This window comes from Cornus florida, unplaced genomic scaffold (assembly GCF_030987335.1).
Source record: "Cornus florida cultivar Cherokee Brave unplaced genomic scaffold, ASM3098733v1 CherokeeBrave_3.0.0_Hap2_Chr05, whole genome shotgun sequence".
In the NCBI taxonomy this organism is placed as follows: domain Eukaryota; kingdom Viridiplantae; phylum Streptophyta; class Magnoliopsida; order Cornales; family Cornaceae; genus Cornus; species Cornus florida.
In genome coordinates this window covers 91,942,510-91,963,665 of record NW_026775575.1, presented here as the reverse complement: position 1 = coordinate 91,963,665, position 21,156 = coordinate 91,942,510, and the positions used below count along the sequence as shown (strand labels likewise).

The following is a 21,156-nucleotide window of genomic DNA, read 5'->3' as shown; positions in this document are numbered from 1 at the left end:
GTTGCAGACCAGAGAAAGAACAAAACAAATTAAGTGCAGCCACCAAACAATGAACTGAATCAGTGTTAGCATGAGAGAAAAACAATAAGTCATCTGCAAATGTGAGATGAGTGATACACAATTTTCTGCACCTCCAGTGATATTTGAAGGAAGTTCAGATTGATTTGGTGGTTAATTGTGAGAGTGAGAACTTCCATTGCAAGGACAAAAAGCAATGGGGAGATAGGATCACCCTGCCTAATGCCCCTCCTTCCCTTGAAAAAACCAAACAATTCACCATTCAGGGAGATAAAATAGGCTGGGGTTGTGATGCACTGGGATATCCAATTAACAAATGCTGGTGGGAAACCAAAGAGATGTAAAAAATCAATGATGAATTGCCAATGAATAGAATCAAAGGCTTTCATAAGGTCAATTTTTAGAGCACAATTAGGAGGATGATTAACCTTGTTGTAGCCATTCAGTAATTCATGAGCCAGAATAATATTCTCAGTGATGTGTCTCCCTTTAACAAAAGCATTCTGGTTAGGGCTGATGAGGTGTGGAAGAATAGGTGCAAGTTTATTGGCTAACAACTTTGAGATGGTTTTGTAGATTAGATTGCAGCAAGAGATTGGCCTAAAATCATTTATTGTTGAGGGATTAGGGACCTTTGGTACTAGAGCAATGTAGGAACAGTTGATTTCATTAAGCATTTTGCTAGAGAGGAAGAAATCTTTAATAGCTGCAATAACATCCTGACCAATGATATGCCATGCATGTCTGAAAAAGGCTGAGTTGTAACCATCCGGACCTAGGCTTTTGAATGGGTGAAAAGATAGTATGCAATTCTGAATTTCAAGGCTTGTAGGTATTGAGGTAATGGAGGAAATGATGTGATCAGGAACAGTTTTAGTAATGAGATGGGAGAGGGATTGCATACCTTGATAATGTGTGAAATCCTGTCCAAGGATAGAGATGAAATGATTAAGGAATTCATTCTTCATATCCTCACCAAACAATTGAGTTCCACTTGAATTACATGTTGACTGGATTTTTCTTCTGTTAGCTTTTGAACCAAAACTCCTCATAAAGAAGGCAGTGTTCTAGTCACCCTCCTTAAGCCAGTGAACTTGTGCTTTCTGTTTGTAGAACAATTCCTCAGCAAGTGAGAGCTCTGTGAACTTGGAAGAGATCTCTTTTTCATTTAATCTAAGTGAGTCATCAACATTTGGGTTAAGGTCCAAGCTTCTTTGACAGAGTGAAAGTTCCTCTCTGCAGGCTGCAACTCTAGCTGAGATATCACTGAAGGAATCCTTATTCAATTGCTTAAGAGGCTGCTTAAGTGCTCTCAACTTTTGTACCAGAATAAACATTCGAGATCCGTGAACAACTCTATGCCATTCCTATGATACAATGGGCAAGAAGGAGGGATCCAAAGCCCAGAAGTTGAAGAACCTAAAAGGAATGTTTCTTCTAGGAGTAAGCTCTCCAAACCTTACCACCATTAGAGAGTGATTAGAGATACCTTGGGGAAGAAACTCACATTCAGCTTGAGGGAAAAGGGAAATGAATCACCTGGTTTTGTTGACATGAAAACATGGCATATTTTCTGTCCTGTATCTACAGCGATGACATATTTTCTCATTCAATCTTTCCCAACTACAACATTTGTATTAGAGCAACATAACCATTTTTTTATGCAATTAATTCAAAATATATAAATCCTTAATTTCCCCTATTTGATTCTTCCCCCCACGAGATTACCCTTGGGCGTGCTCTTACTATATTACGACACACACACACACACACACACACACATTTATACAAGCACATGTATGTTTTTCTAACAGATAAAACTGGTGAGACAATAATTAAGATTGTGATTGTTTAAGATGCGTGAGTGAGTTTATCATGCATGACATGCGACGTCTAATATCTTTTAATCTAATAGATGAAGTAGAAAATGAAAAGATAAATTGGTCATAAAACTTACCTGAATGGCATATCCTTCAAAATTATAAATGTCTTAAAATTGTTAGGTGTCAGTTTTTTTTTGCTTAGATTCTCCAAAAAATTGCTTAAACATAACTGACTAATCTTTATTATTTGGCCAAAAAATCAAATAATACTAAGTACTACAACTAATTTTTTCCATTACTTAAAAAGATTTGATGTATTCCATCTATCTATTAACACAAATAGATAGTTTTTATTGTTGGGTTTGTATCTCAAATTCTTGAAGATTGCTGAATGCTGAAGAAATTTGACAGGTCCGACTTTAGTTCGATCGGTTCGAACCAGTTATACTTTGTCCGATGAGTTGCCGAATATATTTATGCTTCTTTGAAGTTAAAAATCTTAAATATTTAGTGGTTTGGCATGATGTTCAAGATAGTAAAAGTGTGACAACGTACATGATGTCGCAATGCATATCTGGACACCCCCTTGATAGATAGTTGGAGAGGTTTCAGTTTCTGTGTGTGCGCGTGCACGCATGTGCTGGTGACTAATAAACTTATTTTTTGGTCTCCGTTCTACACTCTTCTTTCCATATAAATTGTGGTCGAGAAGAAGCAACTATCGATAAAAACACTAAATATGAAGGTGATACAGATTCAGGTGGACCATTAGGGTTCTTCCGGAGTGGACCTAACTGGGCATTTAGCAGCACTATGTGAGATATTAATGTATTTTTGGCAATTATCATTGACATAACAAGTCCAATTTGGATTGTAATTTCAATTACTTGTTCTACAAGTCATCAAGTTTGACAGGGACTACAAAACTGGGAAGGAGTTCAAACTTACCATACTTGAAGAGTTTGTGGCGAAAAGGGTAAGAACACCACTTTAGGAAGGGATGTGAACAAGGTTGGACATTCTACACTTACCATGTTGGTCGCACATCATCCTTGGATGAAACAAGGCTGAAAGAATTCGAAATTCAGGTCTGCCAACCTTGAACCGGTTCAGCTTCCTTAAACTGGTTCAAGATGTCCTGTTTGCAATACAATTTCAGTTTCCTTATTCTAAATTGTTTCCCAATTGGTCTAGAATTGTACCAAATCCGATGTACAAAATTTACCTTATTTTCAGAGGGATTAGGTCATTCTATACTCTATATAAACCATGTCATATATATTGGTTTATTCACGGCTTTTACATTATTATTCAGATATTATTCAAAGCCTTAGGAAGATTATCTTTGCAGAAAATTAGAGTTGATTTTTCTGACATCTTTCTAGAACACATACACATAAACACAAAGTTTAGAGTTGTGGTGTTCAAATCCTGATTGTGATCATACAGGTGTATTAACATTGATCAGACGAAACAGATCTTCTTCTATATCATTCAGACGATTGAAGAACAGAAGTAAACGTAGTCACACTTTGGAAGGGTTGGAGCATTCGCGGAGTGCTGTCTGATCTACCTGCTACTCTTCTACAAATATCAAGTGTAAGCCTGAGGTCAAGTTGCTGTTGGACGGGAGTCGCAAAGCCAGGGAATCGTCAGCGGTTGGTGTGGTGTAGAACGATAGGGTGTGAGTCAGAGTCAAAGTTTAGTATACTTTGTTTCAAGCATAGTGGATTGGTTTACTTTGGATTGTACAAGTCCACGAGATTTTTCCCATAACAGTTGGTGTATTTTATTAATTGGGGTTTCCTCGCTAAAATCCTGGTGTCATCTCTAACTTTATATTTTGTTTTATTTTATCCGTATGTGATTAATTGTTTAATTACTAAAATAAGTAAAGTTGGTAACGACATAGATCTGTTTTACAAAATCTAAAACTTTTCTATATACATTCCGCTGCGTACGACTCACAATGTTTAGAGACTAGAGTATTGTTTTTTGAAAAAACACATGGGAACTGAATTGGAATTTTCACGCTATATATCATGAGTCTTTTTGTTTTTATCTTAATATCATATTCAATGTCTTTATTTTTTCTTTATTATTATTATTTTTAGATTCTCATTGCTGGTTGAATGTTTTCCGACTTCAGGGGATGACCTGATCTCGAAGTCCAAAATATCAAATTCCATTTTTTGTAATGAATAATTGAATTACATATCCATGTTCTTTCTGCAGCTCTTTTATGACCCTTTGAAAATGTCAAACAGATCATTATACCAGTAAATATATTTTTATGTTCATGTTATTGTGAAATAGAAAAAATAAAAGGAGAACAAAATTCTCTTTATACTATTAATGGTTTGATAATTTGTTTCCGCAATCAGATTTTGTTCCATTATCAGAACATGGAAAAAGTTTATCAGCAGGCTCTGTGGCAGGAATTGTGGTTGCAGTTGCATTCATTACCTTCCCGTTTCTGGGAATCCTTTGGTGGAATGGCTGTCTGCGACTAAATGATACAATAGATTGAGGTATTTGCAAACCAATTAGGAAAGACCCTGATAATTATGAAAAATAGTAATTTTAAATATCAACATCATATTCTTCGTTTATGAGGAAGCTAAATGGCTTTGTTTGTTATGTGTTATAGATAGTTTTGTCATTATGAGTGCTTTGTAGCAGTATATGGATGCCTCTGTACATTTCAACACTTCTACAATAATTTTTTTATGAATTTTTTTGTTTGACTATTGGTCTATTTAACACTTGGTACTACAGAACGGCTTGGTTCTCTCTTTTCTGGCCTTTTTAGGCACAGATGTCTGGATCAAGTGTTAAGACCTGTTTTAAAATGTTAGCAATTCGGGCTGCAAAGTTTTATAGACATACTCCTTTTCTAACTCAATTTCTTTGACAGATATGAAGGGTTTAGACCTATAGACTGGTTCATATACCTTAAGACAAATAAAAGCTTCCACAAACAATTTTGATGCCTGCTAATAAGATTGGAGAGGGTGGTTTTGGTTCTATTTACAAGGTAGGATTACTTTAATCATCGTTATAATTTTTAAGCTATAATAATGCTGCTCTTTCCTTAAAAAAGAAAATCTAATGCAAAAAACATTTTTTTTTTAAATGAAGGGACTTTTTTCAGACGGCACTCTAATTGCTGTGAAGCAGCTTTCCTCCAAATCGAAGCAAGGAAACCGTGAATTTGTGAATGAAATAGGCATGATTTCTGCATTGCAGCACCCTCATCTTGTAAAGCTCTTTGGGTGTTGTATTGAAGGAAATCAATTGTTGCTAGTATATGAGTATATGGAAAATAACAGTTTTGCTCGTGCTTTGTTTGTTTTGGTTTCAGACCACGAATAGACAGACAGACATTATTTATACATGTATGCTTTAGCTGATTATTTTGTTTATGTACGTGTTAATTTGTTAATTTAAAGGCCTAAAAGAATGCCAGTTGAAATTGGATTGGCTATCTAGGCAAAAGATCTGCATTAGTATAGCTAGAGGTTTGGCATATCTCCATGAAGAATCAAGACTGAAGATTGTCCATAGAGATATCAAGGCCACCAACGTGCTGCTTGATAAGGATCCTAAGATATCTGATTTTGGTTTGGCCAAACTTGATAAAGAGGACAATACCTACATAAGCATTCGGATTGCTGGAACTTAGCGAGTCAACAGCTCTAATTCATATTCAGAGTTATTACTATCATTATTTTCATTCTGCACAAGTTTTTATTATATTTTCACTTAAATTTCTTTTTTCCAATATGGAGACTCACATATATACTGATCCTTTTATGGGTGTGCCCTGTTGAAACTGATGGGTAGTGTGGAGCCTGATAGATACTGTACACCAAGACCCAACTTATTTGGAGGGTATTTTGGTTATTTCTGCACTTGTTATGTTGCCCTAGTGCGAGGGTATTTATTCATTCTAAACTCTTTGTATCTGTAGTCGTTTTTTTATCATCATAGTGAAATCCCTGCAACCCTTGGATGTAGCCATGAATTTTGAGTGAACCAAGTAAAATCTGTGTATGTTCTTGTTATGTGTGTGTTTGATCTATTTATTGTGTTTTTCTGTTTAATTTCGCAACAACTTGTATCAGAGCCATTAGGTTCGAGTGGGAGTGATGGGTACAGAAGAAGGAAAGATCAAGATCGACAAGTTCAATGGTGCAGATTTCGGGTGCTGGAAGATGCAGATTGAGGATTATCTGTATCAGAAGAAGTTGTATCAACCTTTTTCCGAAGAGAAACCAGAAGAGATGAAGGACGATGATTGGGCTCTTCTTGATCGGCAAACATTAGGGGTTATTCGATTGATATTATCGTGTAACGTTGCCTTCAACATAGCAAAGGAGACGACAACAGCAGGTTTGATGACTGCCCTATCAAATATGTATGAGAAACCCACTGCGTCTAACAATGTCAGAAAATGCTTCAGTGACTGACCATCTGAACGAGTTTAACATTGTTAAGACTCAGTTAAGCTCTGTAAAGATTGAGTTTGATGATGATATTAAGGTGCTGCTTTTCTTATCCTCTTTACCAGAAAGCTGGAACGGTACTGTTACAACAGTGAGTAGTTCTTTAGGAAAAAGAAAATTGAAGTTTGATGATGTTCGGGACTTGATCCTCAGTGAAGATATTCGCAGAAGGGAAACAGGGGAATCATCTAGATCTATTTTCAATATCAAGGGCAGAGGAAGAACTTCTGAAAGAGCAGACTCGGATCGCAGCAAATCCAAATCCAAATGCAGAAGCAAGTTGAAAATTAGAACCTACTGGAACTGTGGAAAGAAAGGGCATTTAAAGTTTGAGTATCGAGCACCAAAGAAGAAGAGCGAAGGAAAACATGAATTTATAAACGCCGTCAGAGAAGAGATTGTTGATACTTTGATTTTGAGTGTAGATAGTCCGGTTGAGTCTTGGGTTCTAAACTCAGGTGCATCCTTTCACTCTACCTTGCATCGTGAAATCATGGAAAACTGTGTTAGTGGTGATTTAAGAAAGGATTATCTAGCTGATGATGAGCCTTTGAATATTGTGGGTAAAGGTGATGATCGGATCTGACAACCTAATGGGGCTGTATGGAAGATTCAGAATGTGAGGCATGTTCCTGGCTTGAAGAGAAATTTGATCTCTGTGGGATAACTTGATGACGATGGGCATGCAGTTAATTTTGTGGGTGGCTTGTGGAAAATCACCAAGGGATCCTTGGTCGTGGCTCGTGGAAGCAAGACAGGTACTCTAAACATGACAACAAACACTAAGAACGCCATTGTTGTTGCTGATGCTGGCGTAGATTCAAACCTGTGGCATTGTAGAGTAGGTTATATGAGTGAGAAGGGGATGAAGATACTTCTATCGAAAGGAAAACTGTTGGGTATTAAATCAGTTGAAGTTGGTTTGTGTGAGGACTGTATCTTCGGGAAACAGAAGAGGGTCAGTTTTTCAAAGGTTGGCATGACACATAAGATAGAGAAATTAGAGTTGGTTCATACAGACGTGTGGGGGCCTTCTCCAGTTTCATCTCTTGGTGGCTCATTGTATTATGTTACATTTATCGATGATTCTACGAGAAAGGTATGGATTTATTTTTAAAAAAATAAATCTGAAGTATATAATACTTTCAAGAAGTGGAAGGCCATGGTGGAGAATAAGACATGCTTGAAGGTGAAGTGTTTGAGATCTTATAATGGTGGTGAGTCTGAAGACAAAGGCTTTAAAAAGTTCTGTGTTGTTAATGGGATCAGAATGGAGAAGACTGTTCCTAAAACCTCGCAACAAAAAGGGGTTACAGAACGCATGAACAGAACCTTGAATGAGTGTGCTCAGAGTATGAGAATACATGCTGGATTGCCTAAGATGTTTTAGGCTGATGCAGTTAACACTGCAGCATACTTGATCAATCGGGGACCTTCTGTTCCTTTAGATGGAGGCTTACCAGATGAGGCTTGGAGCAAAAAAGAGGTAAATCTTTCACATTTGAAAGTATTTGGCTGTGTTTCATATGTATATATAAGTTCTGATGCTAGAAGCAAGCTTGATCCAAAGTCAAAAAAATGTACTTTTATTGGGTATGGGACTAATGAGTTTGGTTATCGGTTTTGGGATGATCAAAACCGGAAGATAATTAGAAGCAAGGATGTCATGTTCAATGAGAAAGTAATGTATAAGGATAGGTTAGCATTAGATTCTACTAATGCAGGTGCTCAGGCTGAAAATGATGAGTTTGTTGAGTTGGAGGAAATCTCCGAGGAAGATGTGCAGGGGAGAGTTTAGAACAATCCAGAAAATATAGTTCCACGGGTGGAATAAGGCACACCTATTAGTGCATTGAGACGATCCTCCAGAGTCTCCAAACCTACACAGCGTTTCTCGCCTTCTTTACACTATTTATTGTTGTCTGATGGTGGTGAACTAGAGAGTTATTATGAAGCAGTGCAGGTTGGTGATTCAACTAAGTGGGAGTTAGCTATGCAGGATGAGATGGACTCACTCATGTCAAATCAGACATGGGAGCTAACTGAACTACCAAAGGGAAAGAAGGCTTTACATAACAAGTGGGTTTACAGAATCAAAGAAGAACATGATGGCAACAAGCATTACAAATCCAGATGGTTATGAAGGGATTTCAGCAAAAGCATGGTGTTGACTACATTGAGATTTTCTCCTTTGTTGTGAAGTTGACTACAATCAGATTGGTGCTTGGAATTGTGGCTGCAGAAAATTTGCATTTAGAGCAGTCAGATGTGAAGATTGCCTTTATCCATGGTGAATTGGAGGAAGATATCTATATGAGACAACCACAGGGATTCACAGTGCCAGAAAAGCAGGGTTTGGTATGCAAGCTGAAAAAGAGCTTGTATGGTTTGAAGCAGGCCCCAGACAGTGGTACAAGAAGTTTGATGGATTCATATGCAGTAATGGTTTCACGAGATGCTATGCAGATCATTGTTGTTATGTTAAGAGGTTTGAAAACAGCTACATTATCTTATTATTGTATGTTGATGATATGTTGGTTGCTGGGTCAAGTCTCGAGGAAATTAAAAATTTGAAGAAACAATTGTTTGTGCATTTTGCCATAATAGATTTGGGTGAAGCAAAACAGATTCTTGGCATGAGGATTTGCAGAGACAGAGTGGGTGGTACTCTGAAGCTATCACAAACAGAGTATGTTAAAAAGGTTCTCAGCCGATTCAGTATGCAAGATGCAAAACCAGTGAACACCCCATTAGCTAGTCACTTTAGACTAACTAAGGAACAGTCGCCCAAGACAGAGGAGGAACGAACATACATGGAAAGAGTTCTATATGCCTCAGCTATTGACAGCATAATGTATGCCATGGTTTGTACCAGACCGGACATAGCACATGCAGTGGGAGTTGTGAGCATGTACATGAGTAATCCAGGCAAGCATCATTTGAAGGCCGTAAAATGGATCCTTAGATACTTGAAGAGTACTACAGAAACATCACTATGTTTTACTAGGAAAGGGGTTACATTGCATGGTTATATTGATTCAGACTTGGCTGGTGATATGGATAATATGAAGAGTACTATGGGGTATGTGTATACTTGGGTGGTACAGCAGTGAGTTGGGACTCTCAGTTACAGAAGATTGTGGCTCTATCGACTATAGAAGCTGAATATGTTGCAACTACAGAAGCTAGCAAGGAGATGATTTGGTTGCAGGGTTTTTTTTGAAAGAATTGGGTAAGAAGCAAGAGAATAATATTCTGTACAGTGATAGTCAGAGTGCTATTCATCTTGCTAAAAATCCCCCATTCCATTCCAGAACAAAGCATATACATTTGAGGTACCATTTCATACGCTTACACATAGAAGATAAAGTTTTATCACTTGAGAAGATCCATGGGAGTAAAAATCCAACAGATATGTTAAACAAGGCAGTGACAATTGAGAAACTGAAGCTTTGTTTAGCTTCAGTTGGTGTTCAAGCTTGAGGACAAAGAAGTGAGTTGTTATGGTGTTTTGCTATGTATGAAGGCATGTGGGGTTGACAGTTTGATGTTTATCAGTCTCCAAGTGGGAGATTGATGGGTAGTGTGGAGCCTGATAGATACTATACACAAAGACCCAACTTATTTGGAGGGTATTTTGGTTATTTCTGCACTTGTTATGTTTCCCTAGTGCGAGGATATTTATTCATTCTAAACTCTCTGTATCTATAGCCGTTTTTTATCATCATAATGAAATCCCTGCAATCCTTAGATGTAGTCCTGAATTTTGGGTGAACCAAGTAAAATCTATGTGTGTTCTTGTTGTGTGTGTGTTTGATCTATTTCTTGTGTTTTTCTGTTTAATTTCGCAACAGAAACATATGCCAAGTATTAGTTATATTTTATCGAGTGAGAACAACATTTTTTACAGACAATTTGATACATTATTATGATTTTACAGTGACTACATGGCACCTAAATATGCAATACGGGGTTACCTGCCTGACAAAACAGATATTTATAGTTTTGGAATTGTCGTGTTGGAAATTGTTAGTGGGAGGAGTAACACCAGCTACAGTTGAAAGGAGGAATGCTTTTACCTTCTTGACTGGGTAATTTCACTGTCTTGCATCTATTGTTTCTACTTGTTTTTTATTGTCAATATATTTAAGCTGTGTTTGTTGCTTAAACAAAACAGATCAAGAAAATGCTTCTAAAAACCAGCCATTAACCTCATGTGCATTGCAATAAATTTAATATTTCATTGTAACATATACTCCGTATTAGTTCTTTAAAGATGAATATCGCTTTGTGCAAAATAGGCTGGCTGATAATTTCTTATTGATTCCATATCATGTGAAACTTTGGCTAAGGAGTATACTAAGTACTGAAATCACAATGATATGCTCTTTGTTCAACATTATCAGACTGGGAAAGTTTTTATTTCATTTTCTTTGAGACAGAGAGGTTTGGTGCCCTTTACTTCCGATCACAATGTATTTCCAATCATACTTGAATTCTAAGATGGCAATTTTATATTTTTCGTAGGCACTTCATAACTGAACAATCTTTATTATTTGGCCAAAAAATCAAATAATACTAGCACTACAACTAATTTTTTCCATAAACTAAAAAGATTCGATGCATTCCATTTATCTATTAACACAAATAGATAGTTTTTATTGTTGGGTTTGTATATCAAATTCTTGAAGATTGCTGACTGCTGAGGACAATTGACAGGTCCGATTTAAGTTCAGCTGGTTCGAATCAGTTGTACTTTGTCCGATGAGTTGCCGGATATATATATGCTTTAATTAAAAGATATTTTCTTCTTTAATTAAAAGAAATTTTTTCCTATGAGTTGAAGACTTGTTTAACAATGTATGATAATCCTTATTCAAATGAGGAATGCGGTGAAGATTCTATTACTAGCTAGGGATGAAATTGGCTGAAAAAGGTAAATAAGAAATAAGGGTTTGGTGACTGTTGTGAGAAGAGTAGAGAGTGCATGTAATTCTCGAAGGAGAAATGTAGCTTCCAAAGATGATGAGTGAGTAGAGTTGAGCGTTTGGTTGTATATATATTCTCTTTTTAGTTCTTAATAATTTTCCTTGTATATAAGCCAAGAGGATTAACTGAAACACGTTAAAATATCGTGTGTTATGATTGACTGATTGTATTTCCATACATGCATGTTTGAGAGATTACGATTACCGTGTGTCTACCAAACAATTATTTTTGCGTGTATAATTGATCGTTGAACCTTGTTAAAATATTGTGTATTGTGCTTGACTAATTAATTGTATCTCATACGAATTTGAGGGATTAAGCTTACTTTGTATCTGCCAAACAATTATTTATACACGTGTAACTGATTGAGTGGAAACAAAAAAATTATAGTTTGATTGGATGGAATTTATTTGTGTACTCATATTCCGTGGTTGGCCCAAATCATTTCTACCTTATCCTCATTCCAAACCCCCAAAAAAAAAAAAAAAAAAAATAAAGAAAATAAAAGTCAGATTCTTGAACGTTGAATCAAAGAAAAATATGTGGAATCTACAGGCAATAATACAACAATAGCTCACTTATTTAACATCTATATGTGGAATCTATAGGCAATAAGGTTCTTGAATGTTGAATCAAAGAAAAATAAAAACCAAGTCACCATATCTATATGTGGAATATGCATGCATGTGAAATGTCACGAGTAGAAATTAACCTTTTTTTAAAATAAAAAAAAATGAAATGTTACATGAGTATCCACATAAACACAGCCTATAAATAAAAACAGAGATTTTTATTTTCAATCTCTTAGTATTTGAGCTGGATTTGTGTTATAAAATTATTTGGTGCATGTTTTTTTATTTTTATTTTTTTTATTAAAAGGTAAGCTTGTATATAAATAAGAAAGGATATACATGGGCCCCAATAAAGGGAAATACAACACAAAACAAAACAACGGTACAGACACTAACTACAACATGATGAAGCACAGCTACCAAGAGCACAGCTACCTCAGACCAAAACATTGGATACAATTCAAACTCAAAAGTATTGAGGCCTGCCTATGATATCAGCCATGAGTAGGCACATGATGAAGAACAAGACTGCACAAAAAGGTTTTGGAGGTCATGTTCTATTGTGATAATTCTAAGATCTGAACTCCTCTTTAACTTGATTGCAGCTAGATGAGCTCTGATGCAGGACTTTATCAAGGAGATAACATGGTGAGGAGCATTGGAAACTGTTCGGCTCGCGGAAAAGCGCTAGTTCTTCTTTCCAGGTGAATGGAAAGTGGGAGTGGATGTCGGGCGTGCCAGGAACTGCTGTCATTCCAAAGTGGATATCCGAACAACTATCCAGTAGGAAATTACAAGGATCAGGCGATTGAATAAAGGACTAGAATTACCACCTTCAAGGGTTCTTTTTGCCTTGAAAAAGGACTTTCGAACTGAACTATGGCTAGTGGAAAAGAAAGTGGTATTGAAAGTGCAGGACTTCAAAGTAAAGGAATTGGAGTGCAGGACTTGGAAAGTAAGAAAGATAAGTGCATGATTTGAATTAAACATAATGAAATTGCATTACATGAATGTAAAGATACATGAATGTAAGGAATTGAAAGTGCTGTTTTGCTGTGTGATTTGAACAGGGTTTGCAAACTAGCTCTAAGTGTTCTATTTATAGAGCTCCATGCATGCATTAACTAGGTGTGGCAACTTCAGCAGCTTCCACGTGAAATGGTTCCAGACTACCACATGTCCCATGATTCCTCAGCAGTTGTAACTTCTTCCATAGCTATCAGGAATCCACCTATCCCATAAAAAATTAAAATAAAATAAAGTCAGATTCTTGAATGTTGAATCAAAGAAAAATATGTGGAATCTACAGGCAATAATACAACAATAGCTCACTTATTTCCCATCTATATGTGGAATCTACAGGCAATAAGGTTCTTGAATGTTGAATCAAAGAAAAATAAAAACCAAGTCACCATATCTATACGTGGAATATTCATGTATGTGAAATGTCACATGAGTAGAAATTAACCTTTTTTTAAAATAAAAAAAAAAGAAAAAAAAAAAGAAAAAAGAAATGTTACATGAGTATCACATAAACACCGCCTACAAATAAAAACAGAGATTTTTATTTTCAATCTGTTGGTATTTGAGTTGGATTTGTGTTATAAAATTATTTGGTGCATGTTCGTAAATGATTATTATAAAAAAAATGAATTTTTAGTTATCGCTTTGTGTTTATATAACATTAATATATAGTAGTGGTAATTAAATTAACCACTTACTTCACTGGTATGTTTTAATCTCGAACCACATACAAACTAATGTGAAAATGAAGTTTCTAGTCTTAGAAATTGGTCATTATATGGGAATGGAATCCTCTCCATTCGCTTCTCACTGGAGATTGTCAAGTGAGGGGTTAAATGGTTGATGTGGCACTTTTGTGAAATGTGTATTTACTGATGGTAGTTTATGCTTTGTACATCCAAGTTTTGTATACTCTGTACCAGTATTTGTATTTCACTTTCAATTTGAAATTCCCCCAAAACGAAAGTTGAGATTGGAGCCAAAACTGATATATATATATAGTCAATCTAAAATATATCCCTCATTTCTGAAATATGCAAACTAAACTCCATGATCAAGTGCAACTGAGAAAGAAGGCAATCAAGAACCAGACATAGATTTTGGAAAAAAAGAAGATGAACTTAGGATGTTTTGTGGAAGACAAAAGATCTTTGTTCAAAGAAGCTTCGTTTGGAAAAATCACCATACATTCGGCAAGAAGCTGAAGCTCCAATCATCCAATCCGGCGAGAAGCTGAAGCTCCAATCATCCAAAAGGAAAGTTGACCTTCCCCAAAACTCTGCTATATATACTATATCTGAAATATTAAATAGAAAATCTCTCTATGAAATTTGAAATCCGGTGAAGAAACTCTCCCCAAAACTCTGCTATTTATGTTTATGGGTAAAAAACTCTATTGGTGAAGGTCGCAGAAGCATAGCAAACAAAAGGAGATCTAGTCGGAAAAATCACCATATATTCCGACGATAAGCTAAAATTTCTGAAAATGAGAGATTCCCCAAAATATTTCTGACAGTCCGAAGCTAAAGCTCCGATCATTATAAGTATATATATATATACACACAAACATTTATACAAGCATATGTATGTTTTTCTAATAAGATAAAACTGGTTAGACAATAATTAAGATTGTGATTGTTTAAGATGCATGAGAGAGTTTATCATGCATGACATGTCTAATCTCTTTTAATCCAATAGATGAAGTAGAAAATGAAAAGATAGATTGGTCATAAAACTTCCCTCAATGGCATATCCATCAAAATTATAAATGTCTTCAAATTGCTAGGTGTCTGTTTTTTTTTTTTTTGCTTAGATTCTCCAAAAAATGGCTTAAACATAACTGACCAATCTTTATTATTGGCCAAAGAGTGCTAAACACAATGACTCACACATGTGATTGGTTGAAAAACTCAATTACAGAAGTTTGTAATTAATGACTTTGTTTTTTTTTTTGAACTATAAAATTCAACTTTTAAGACCAAATTATCCTTTTATATTTTTTCTTTCTTTTCTATCCTACTTGTACTATATATATATATATAAATTTTATTCTTCTTTGCTTACCTACCTTATTATTGTTGATCGTGTTGGAATGCAGATTACTATAGTTAAACAAAGTAATACCAGTTGCTTGTTTTTTTTTTTTTTTCCTTGATAAATAAGCAAATTCGAAAAAAATTATGTGAATTGATTGTTTCTTTCCTTTTTCTTTTTTTTTTTCAATTCTTTTATTTTCTCTCTCTCTCTCTCTCTCTCTATATATATATATATAGCAGTTAACCATACAGTGAATAGATTGGGAAACCATACTTCTCTTATTTCTTATATTAACTAAAACTCAATTTTATAATATTACTTCAATTAAAACTCAATCTCGTACTGTTATTTCAATTAAATTACATAAAATCTAATAAAAAATCCACCAAGGTGGAATATATATATATATATAAGTGAACAAGAAAAGAAAGAAAGAAAAATCAAGAAAGAAAGAAAGAAAAATCAGACAATTGTTAAAAATAAAGAAAAAAAAAATGAAGTTAAATATATGTAACAAAGGAAAGAAGAAAGGTTATTAGGTATAAAGAAAGAGGAAATAATTTTAAAGGGTAATTTGGTCTTAAAGTTAAAGTCTTATAATTCCAAAAAAAAGAAAAGTGACATTAATTAAAACTTATTTTTAACTAATCAGATATGTGACTGTGAATGCAGACTCAAAAATCAAATAATACTAGCACTACAACTAATTTTTTCCATTACTTAAAAAGATTCAATGCATTCCATCTATCTATATATTAACACAAATAGATAGTTTTTATTGTTGGGTTTGTATCTCAAATTCTTAAAAATTGTTGAATGTTGAAGAAATTTGACAGATGACTTAAGTTCGACCAGTTCAAACCAGTTGTACTTTGTCCGTTGAGTTGCCGGATATATATATGCTTCTTTAATTATAAAAAAAATGGATTTTGACTTATAGCTTTGTGTTTATATAACATTAATATATAGTAGTGGTAATTAAATTAACCACTTACTTCACTGGTGTGTATTAGAGTCACTGTCGATAAAGTAGATATTATATTCTGAAAAAAATATCGAACCACATACAAATTAATGTGAAAATGAAGTTTCTAGTCTTATAAATTGGTCATTATATGTAGGGTTATTCAGATGCATATATCCAACCATTTTTTCAATTATTCTTTATGAAATCATTTAATTTCTTTCATATATGTCGGTAAGACTATTCCTTGTGCATGTACGTGTCACCAAACTATGCGTATCACCTGACTTTGTCGACAACTTCAATATATGGCATACTACAAGAGTAATGGCCTTTCTCCAATCGCATTCAAAACCTTACCCAGAAAGAATTGACTGCTAAGATAATGCCACCCAGTAAACAAGGGACGTAGAGCTCGGTCTTCTTGGGATGATTATATATCCCTTATAAGGAGTAGTCTGACCTGTAAATATAAGGTCCCGATTAGCATGCGTTTTGTCTCTGTTATTTTTATTTTTGGACTGCTATAGTATTGATTTTCGCAATTGTTAAAAATAAAGAAAAAAAAAAATGAAGTTAAATATATGTAACAAAGGAAAGAAGAAAGGTTATTAGGTATAAAGAAAGAGGAAATAATTTTAAAGGGTAATTTGGTCTTAAAGTTAAAGTCTTATAATTCCAAAAAAAATAGAAAAGTGACATTAATTAAAACTTATTTTTAACTAATCAGATATGTGACTGTGAATGCAGACTCAAAAATCAAATAATACTAGCACTACAACTAATTTTTTCCATTACTTAAAAAGATTCAATGCATTCCATCTATCTATATATTAACACAAATAGATAGTTTTTATTGTTGGGTTTGTATCTCAAATTCTTAAAAATTGTTGAATGTTGAAGAAATTTGACAGATGACTTAAGTTCGACCAGTTCAAACCAGTTGTACTTTGTCCGTTGAGTTGCCGGATATATATATGCTTCTTTAATTATAAAAAAAATGGATTTTGACTTATAGCTTTGTGTTTATATAACATTAATATATAGTAGTGGTAATTAAATTAACCACTTACTTCACTGGTGTGTATTAGAGTCACTGTCGATAAAGTAGATATTATATTCTGAAAAAAATATCGAACCACATACAAATTAATGTGAAAATGAAGTTTCTAGTCTTATAAATTGGTCATTATATATAGGGTTATGCAGATGCATATATCCAACCATTTTTTCAATTATTCTTTATGAAATCATTTAATTTCTTTCATATATGTCGGTAAGACTATTCCTTGTGCATGTACGTGTCACCAAACTATGCGTATCACCTGACTTTGTCGACAACTTCAATATATGGCATACTACAAGAGTAATGGCCTTTCTCCAATCGCATTCAAAACCTTACCCAGAAAGAATTGACTGCTAAGATAATGCCACCCAGTAAACAAGGGACGTAGAGCTCGGTCTTCTTGGGATGATTATATATCCCTTATAAGGAGTAGTCTGACCTGTAAATATAAGGCCCCGTTTAGCATGCGTTTTGTCTCTGTTATTTTTATTTTTGGACTGCTATAGTATTGATTTTCGCAACAAAAACATGTTTGATGCGATTTTGTTTTATTTTATACAGTGTTAAAATATTTCGTGAACAATGGCTCAAAACCAAAATACCAAAAAGTTAAGTCCTGCTTGGTTTGTAACTCTAAAAATAAATTTCTAAAAACATAAAACTGTACAAAAAATTCTATTTGGTTCAGTTTCTTTAAAACAGTTTTCTGAAAACTCAGTTATAAAAGGCATATTTTTAGAGAATTATCTTTTATTATTCTCTGAAAACTATTTTCTATTATCTGAATTCTTAAAAACTATTTTCAGAGTTACAAACCAAGAAAGCCTTTATTTTTTCTTGTTTTAATAATGGCCCAAAACCATAACAATAGTACAACATGGGCCCGACATTTTTACAGCAAAATATCGCTTCTAAACGTGTTCTCTATTTTTTTTCAGACCACTCCTACAGCTAAAAACTGTTTCTATTTTAACCAAAAACAAAAATTTTAAAACAAAGCGCATGGCGAACGGGTCCTAAAAGATGCCTGTGGGGATATCAACCTTCTAAGCTCCAGTCTTGCACGCGACGAGGTCTTCACTCTCTTTATCACTCTCTCTCTCTTCAAGAAAAGTATTACCATTAAGGGCTGTTTAGTAAAAGGAATAATTCTTGTTTTCTACTGCTAATTCCTAAAATGTAAAATAAAAAGTAAAAATCATATTTATTAATATAATTTTACTTTCGTACTTTTAGAAAGTACTTTCACATTTAACAAATGAAGGAGAAAGTGAGGATTTGTTACTTTCTCTACTTCCTACACTGTACACGAAAAATACTTTATGTTACTGTAACATGTTGTCCAAAATATGATATTAGTATAATATATACTATAGTACTATTTATTTAAATATTATGTAAAAATATAATGTTTATATATATATTGAATTAAAATAATAATCTATATATATAATTACTTATAATATATAGTTTTAAAAAATAAAATAATACTATAAATAAAGGAATCTGATTAAAAGTCGAGGATAGAATTTTATTCTGTGTCTTCAAGACAGATTCGCCCAGCTATATTGCTAACGGACTCGTGGCGTCTATTTCTTAGGATACAACGACTTGTCTTCCTTATGTAGTAGTACTGCAAACTAAAAGAATAGGCGAACTGGCTACGTGTAGTACTCTCTGACTCGAACTCGGACTTGGAGTGATTGACTAAGGCTCGAACCCAAATACTAAGGCTCGAACCCACAAACTAAAGAGAGAAAGAAGAAGAAGAAAATTCAGAAGAAGAGAAGAATTTTCTGAATTTTGGTGTGATTGCAAATGACCCCAAAGGGGGGTATTTATAGGAAGCAAAGTGCCTTTTCGGGTATGGGTGCAACCATGGGTCATGTTGGTTCATCATAAGTTGCATCCCTTTAGAAATAAATGTAACTCTTCGGAAAATAGATGTAACCCTTTGGAAATAGATGCAACCCTTTAAAAAAAAAACTAACTTTTAATTTAAATTAAAAAACTAACCACCCATTTAAATAAGCCCATCCCAAAAATAAAGGCCTAATCCAAAAATTCATTTAGTAAAAATAATAATCGGATTTTACAATTAGGCCCAAGCCCAAGCCCAAGCCCAAATTTAGCTTATTTAAATTTCAATTGGTTTCAACATTTTTTCCATATGGGACAAACACTTCTCACATTTTGCATACCCATTTAGGCTTATCAAAACACCACACTTTGGAGCTAATTTCTCATTCACCCGGAAACGGATTTGAGAAAGTAAATATACCACGTTTATCTTCTTGCGGAGAGAAACGCGCTCGTCTAGAGATCTGCAAAAAATTCTTAACGGAATTTACTCCAAATCTTATCCAAAGTTTATGTTTTTTAATACCTCCGTTTCGAACAATCCCCCACATGAATGGAAATTTGCATAAAATGCAAATGAAAAAGATACAGACACTAGAGAGAGTACTGTTGGAAAGTTACTGCATCGAGATAGGTAACTTTTAGCCTTGAACCTTCCCTAGTGTATTACTATCGGATTTATTAGCTAACCAGTGAACATAATGTCTTGAACTGTTCAGCCGTTGATGTAAACCAAGACAATAATAAAAACACAGTTCCTTCCCGTACAAAGTCGGTTCTCACGGTTGTGTTCATATGGCCCTGAACAACTCCTGGTATTTCATGAGCGCTCTGGAAAACTTAGCCTTAGAAGTTCTCATAGAAGCGGTCTCATTTCACACTCATATAGGTGATTTCTTATTAAAAGTATTCTACTATACCCCACTTGAATTTTCAAGGTATAAGAGTCATTAAAAGTATAGCTTATCCTACTTAATGTTGTAGGTAGCATTGTCTCATCATAGAAATGGATAGAAGATTAAATCTTCCCAGTGCTTCTGGTGAGCCATTCAGAAGTTCTATTATCCCTTTGAACCTAGATCTTGGGATCTCCAGTCAACTAGGTTGGGTTTCCGTTAAGATGACTCGTTAGCTTTCGGCTTTAATCCTATTCCCCTCGATGAACTATACACTTGTTCTCTTGTCAAACCTTTTGTAAATGGATCCGCTAAATTATCTTTTGACCTGATATAATCTATTGAGATTATCCCACTTGAGAGCAATTGTCTAACGGTATTATGTCGTCGACGTATATGTCGAGACTTACCATTATACATATTATTTTGTGCCCTTCCAATTGATGATTGACTATCGCAATGTATACATATAGTGAGCACAAGTTTAGGCCAATTTGGAATATCTTCTAAGAAATTACGAAGCCACTCAGCTTCTTCACCAACTTTATTCAAAGCAATAAATTCAGATTCCATAGTGGATCTGGCAATACAAGTTTGTTTTGAAGATTTCCAAGATATGACACCTCCTCCAATAGTAAAGACATAGCTACTTGTGGATTTAGAATCCTTTGTATCTGATATCCAATTAGTATCACTGTATCCTTCAAGTACTGCTGGATATCTAGAATAATATAATCCATAACTTATGGTATATCTTAAATACCTTAGAACACTGATTATTGCAATCCAATGGTTCTTTCCTGGATTACTTGTATATCTACTCAATTTATTAACCGAGTATGTTATGTCTGGTCGTATGCAATTCATCAAATACATTAAGCTTCCTATAATGCGAGAATAGTCAAGTTATGATATGCTAGGACCCGTATTTTTTGATAAATGAAGATTTATATTAACAAGAGTCTTTACAAGACTACTATCTTCCTTATTAAACTTTCTAATATTTTCTCAATATAGTGAGATTTAGATAATACTAGACCATCTGATGTTTTTAGAAATCTTGATTCCTAGTATGACATCAGCTATGCCTAAATCTTTCATATCAAAATTTTTGGTCAACATTTTTTAGTAGTTTTGATTATAACATCATTACTAACCATTATTAGCATATCATCCACATATAGGCACACAATGACATATCCATTTTGAGTGTTTTTCACATAAACACACTCATTAATTTTAAAACCATTTGACAACATCACTTTGTCAAATTTTTCATGCCATTGTTTAGGTGCTTGTTTCAATCCATATAAGGATTTTACAAGCTTGCACACCTTCTTTTATTTTCCTGGAACTATAAAACCTTCAGGTTGTTCCATATAAATTTCCTCCTCTAATTC

General features: G+C 34.3%; 1 protein-coding gene and 1 long non-coding RNA gene across 3 annotated transcripts; one reads left to right on the top strand and one right to left on the bottom strand.

Moving 5' to 3' along the window:
* Positions 1–4,770: 4,770 nt before the first annotated feature.
* Positions 4,771–10,410, top strand: LOC132309705 (probable leucine-rich repeat receptor-like serine/threonine-protein kinase At3g14840). The gene is made up of 4 exons (XM_059807991.1): positions 4,771–4,878; positions 4,983–5,192; positions 5,293–5,525; positions 10,290–10,410. Exons 1-4 carry the CDS (start codon positions 4,831–4,833, stop codon positions 10,408–10,410), a joined length of 612 nt encoding a protein of 203 aa, XP_059663974.1. The 5' UTR covers positions 4,771–4,830.
* A 1,699-nt stretch (positions 10,411–12,109) lies between these two features.
* LOC132307615 (uncharacterized) lies at positions 12,110–15,660 on the bottom strand. Of its 2 annotated transcripts, none has more exons than XR_009482280.1 (2): positions 14,122–15,660; positions 12,110–13,141 (listed from the first exon to the last, which is right to left on the bottom strand). It is a non-coding gene; the product is annotated as an uncharacterized LOC132307615 (long non-coding RNA). The 2 variants fall into 2 exon arrangements; XR_009482281.1 differs by lacking the exon at positions 14,122–15,660 and adding an exon at positions 13,243–14,109.
* Between the last annotated feature and the right edge of the window lie 5,496 nt (positions 15,661–21,156).

Coding starts and splice junctions, on each gene's coding strand:
- LOC132309705 (XM_059807991.1), top strand. CDS start 4,831: ATGCCTGCTAATAAGATTGGAGAGGGTGGTTTTGGTTCTATTTACAAG. Junction 5,193..5,292: donor GTTTTGCTCGTGCTTTGTTT/GTTTTGGTTTCA, acceptor TGTTAATTTAAA/GGCCTAAAAGAATGCCAGTT. Junction 5,526..10,289: donor ATTCGGATTGCTGGAACTTA/GCGAGTCAACAG, acceptor ATGATTTTACAG/TGACTACATGGCACCTAAAT.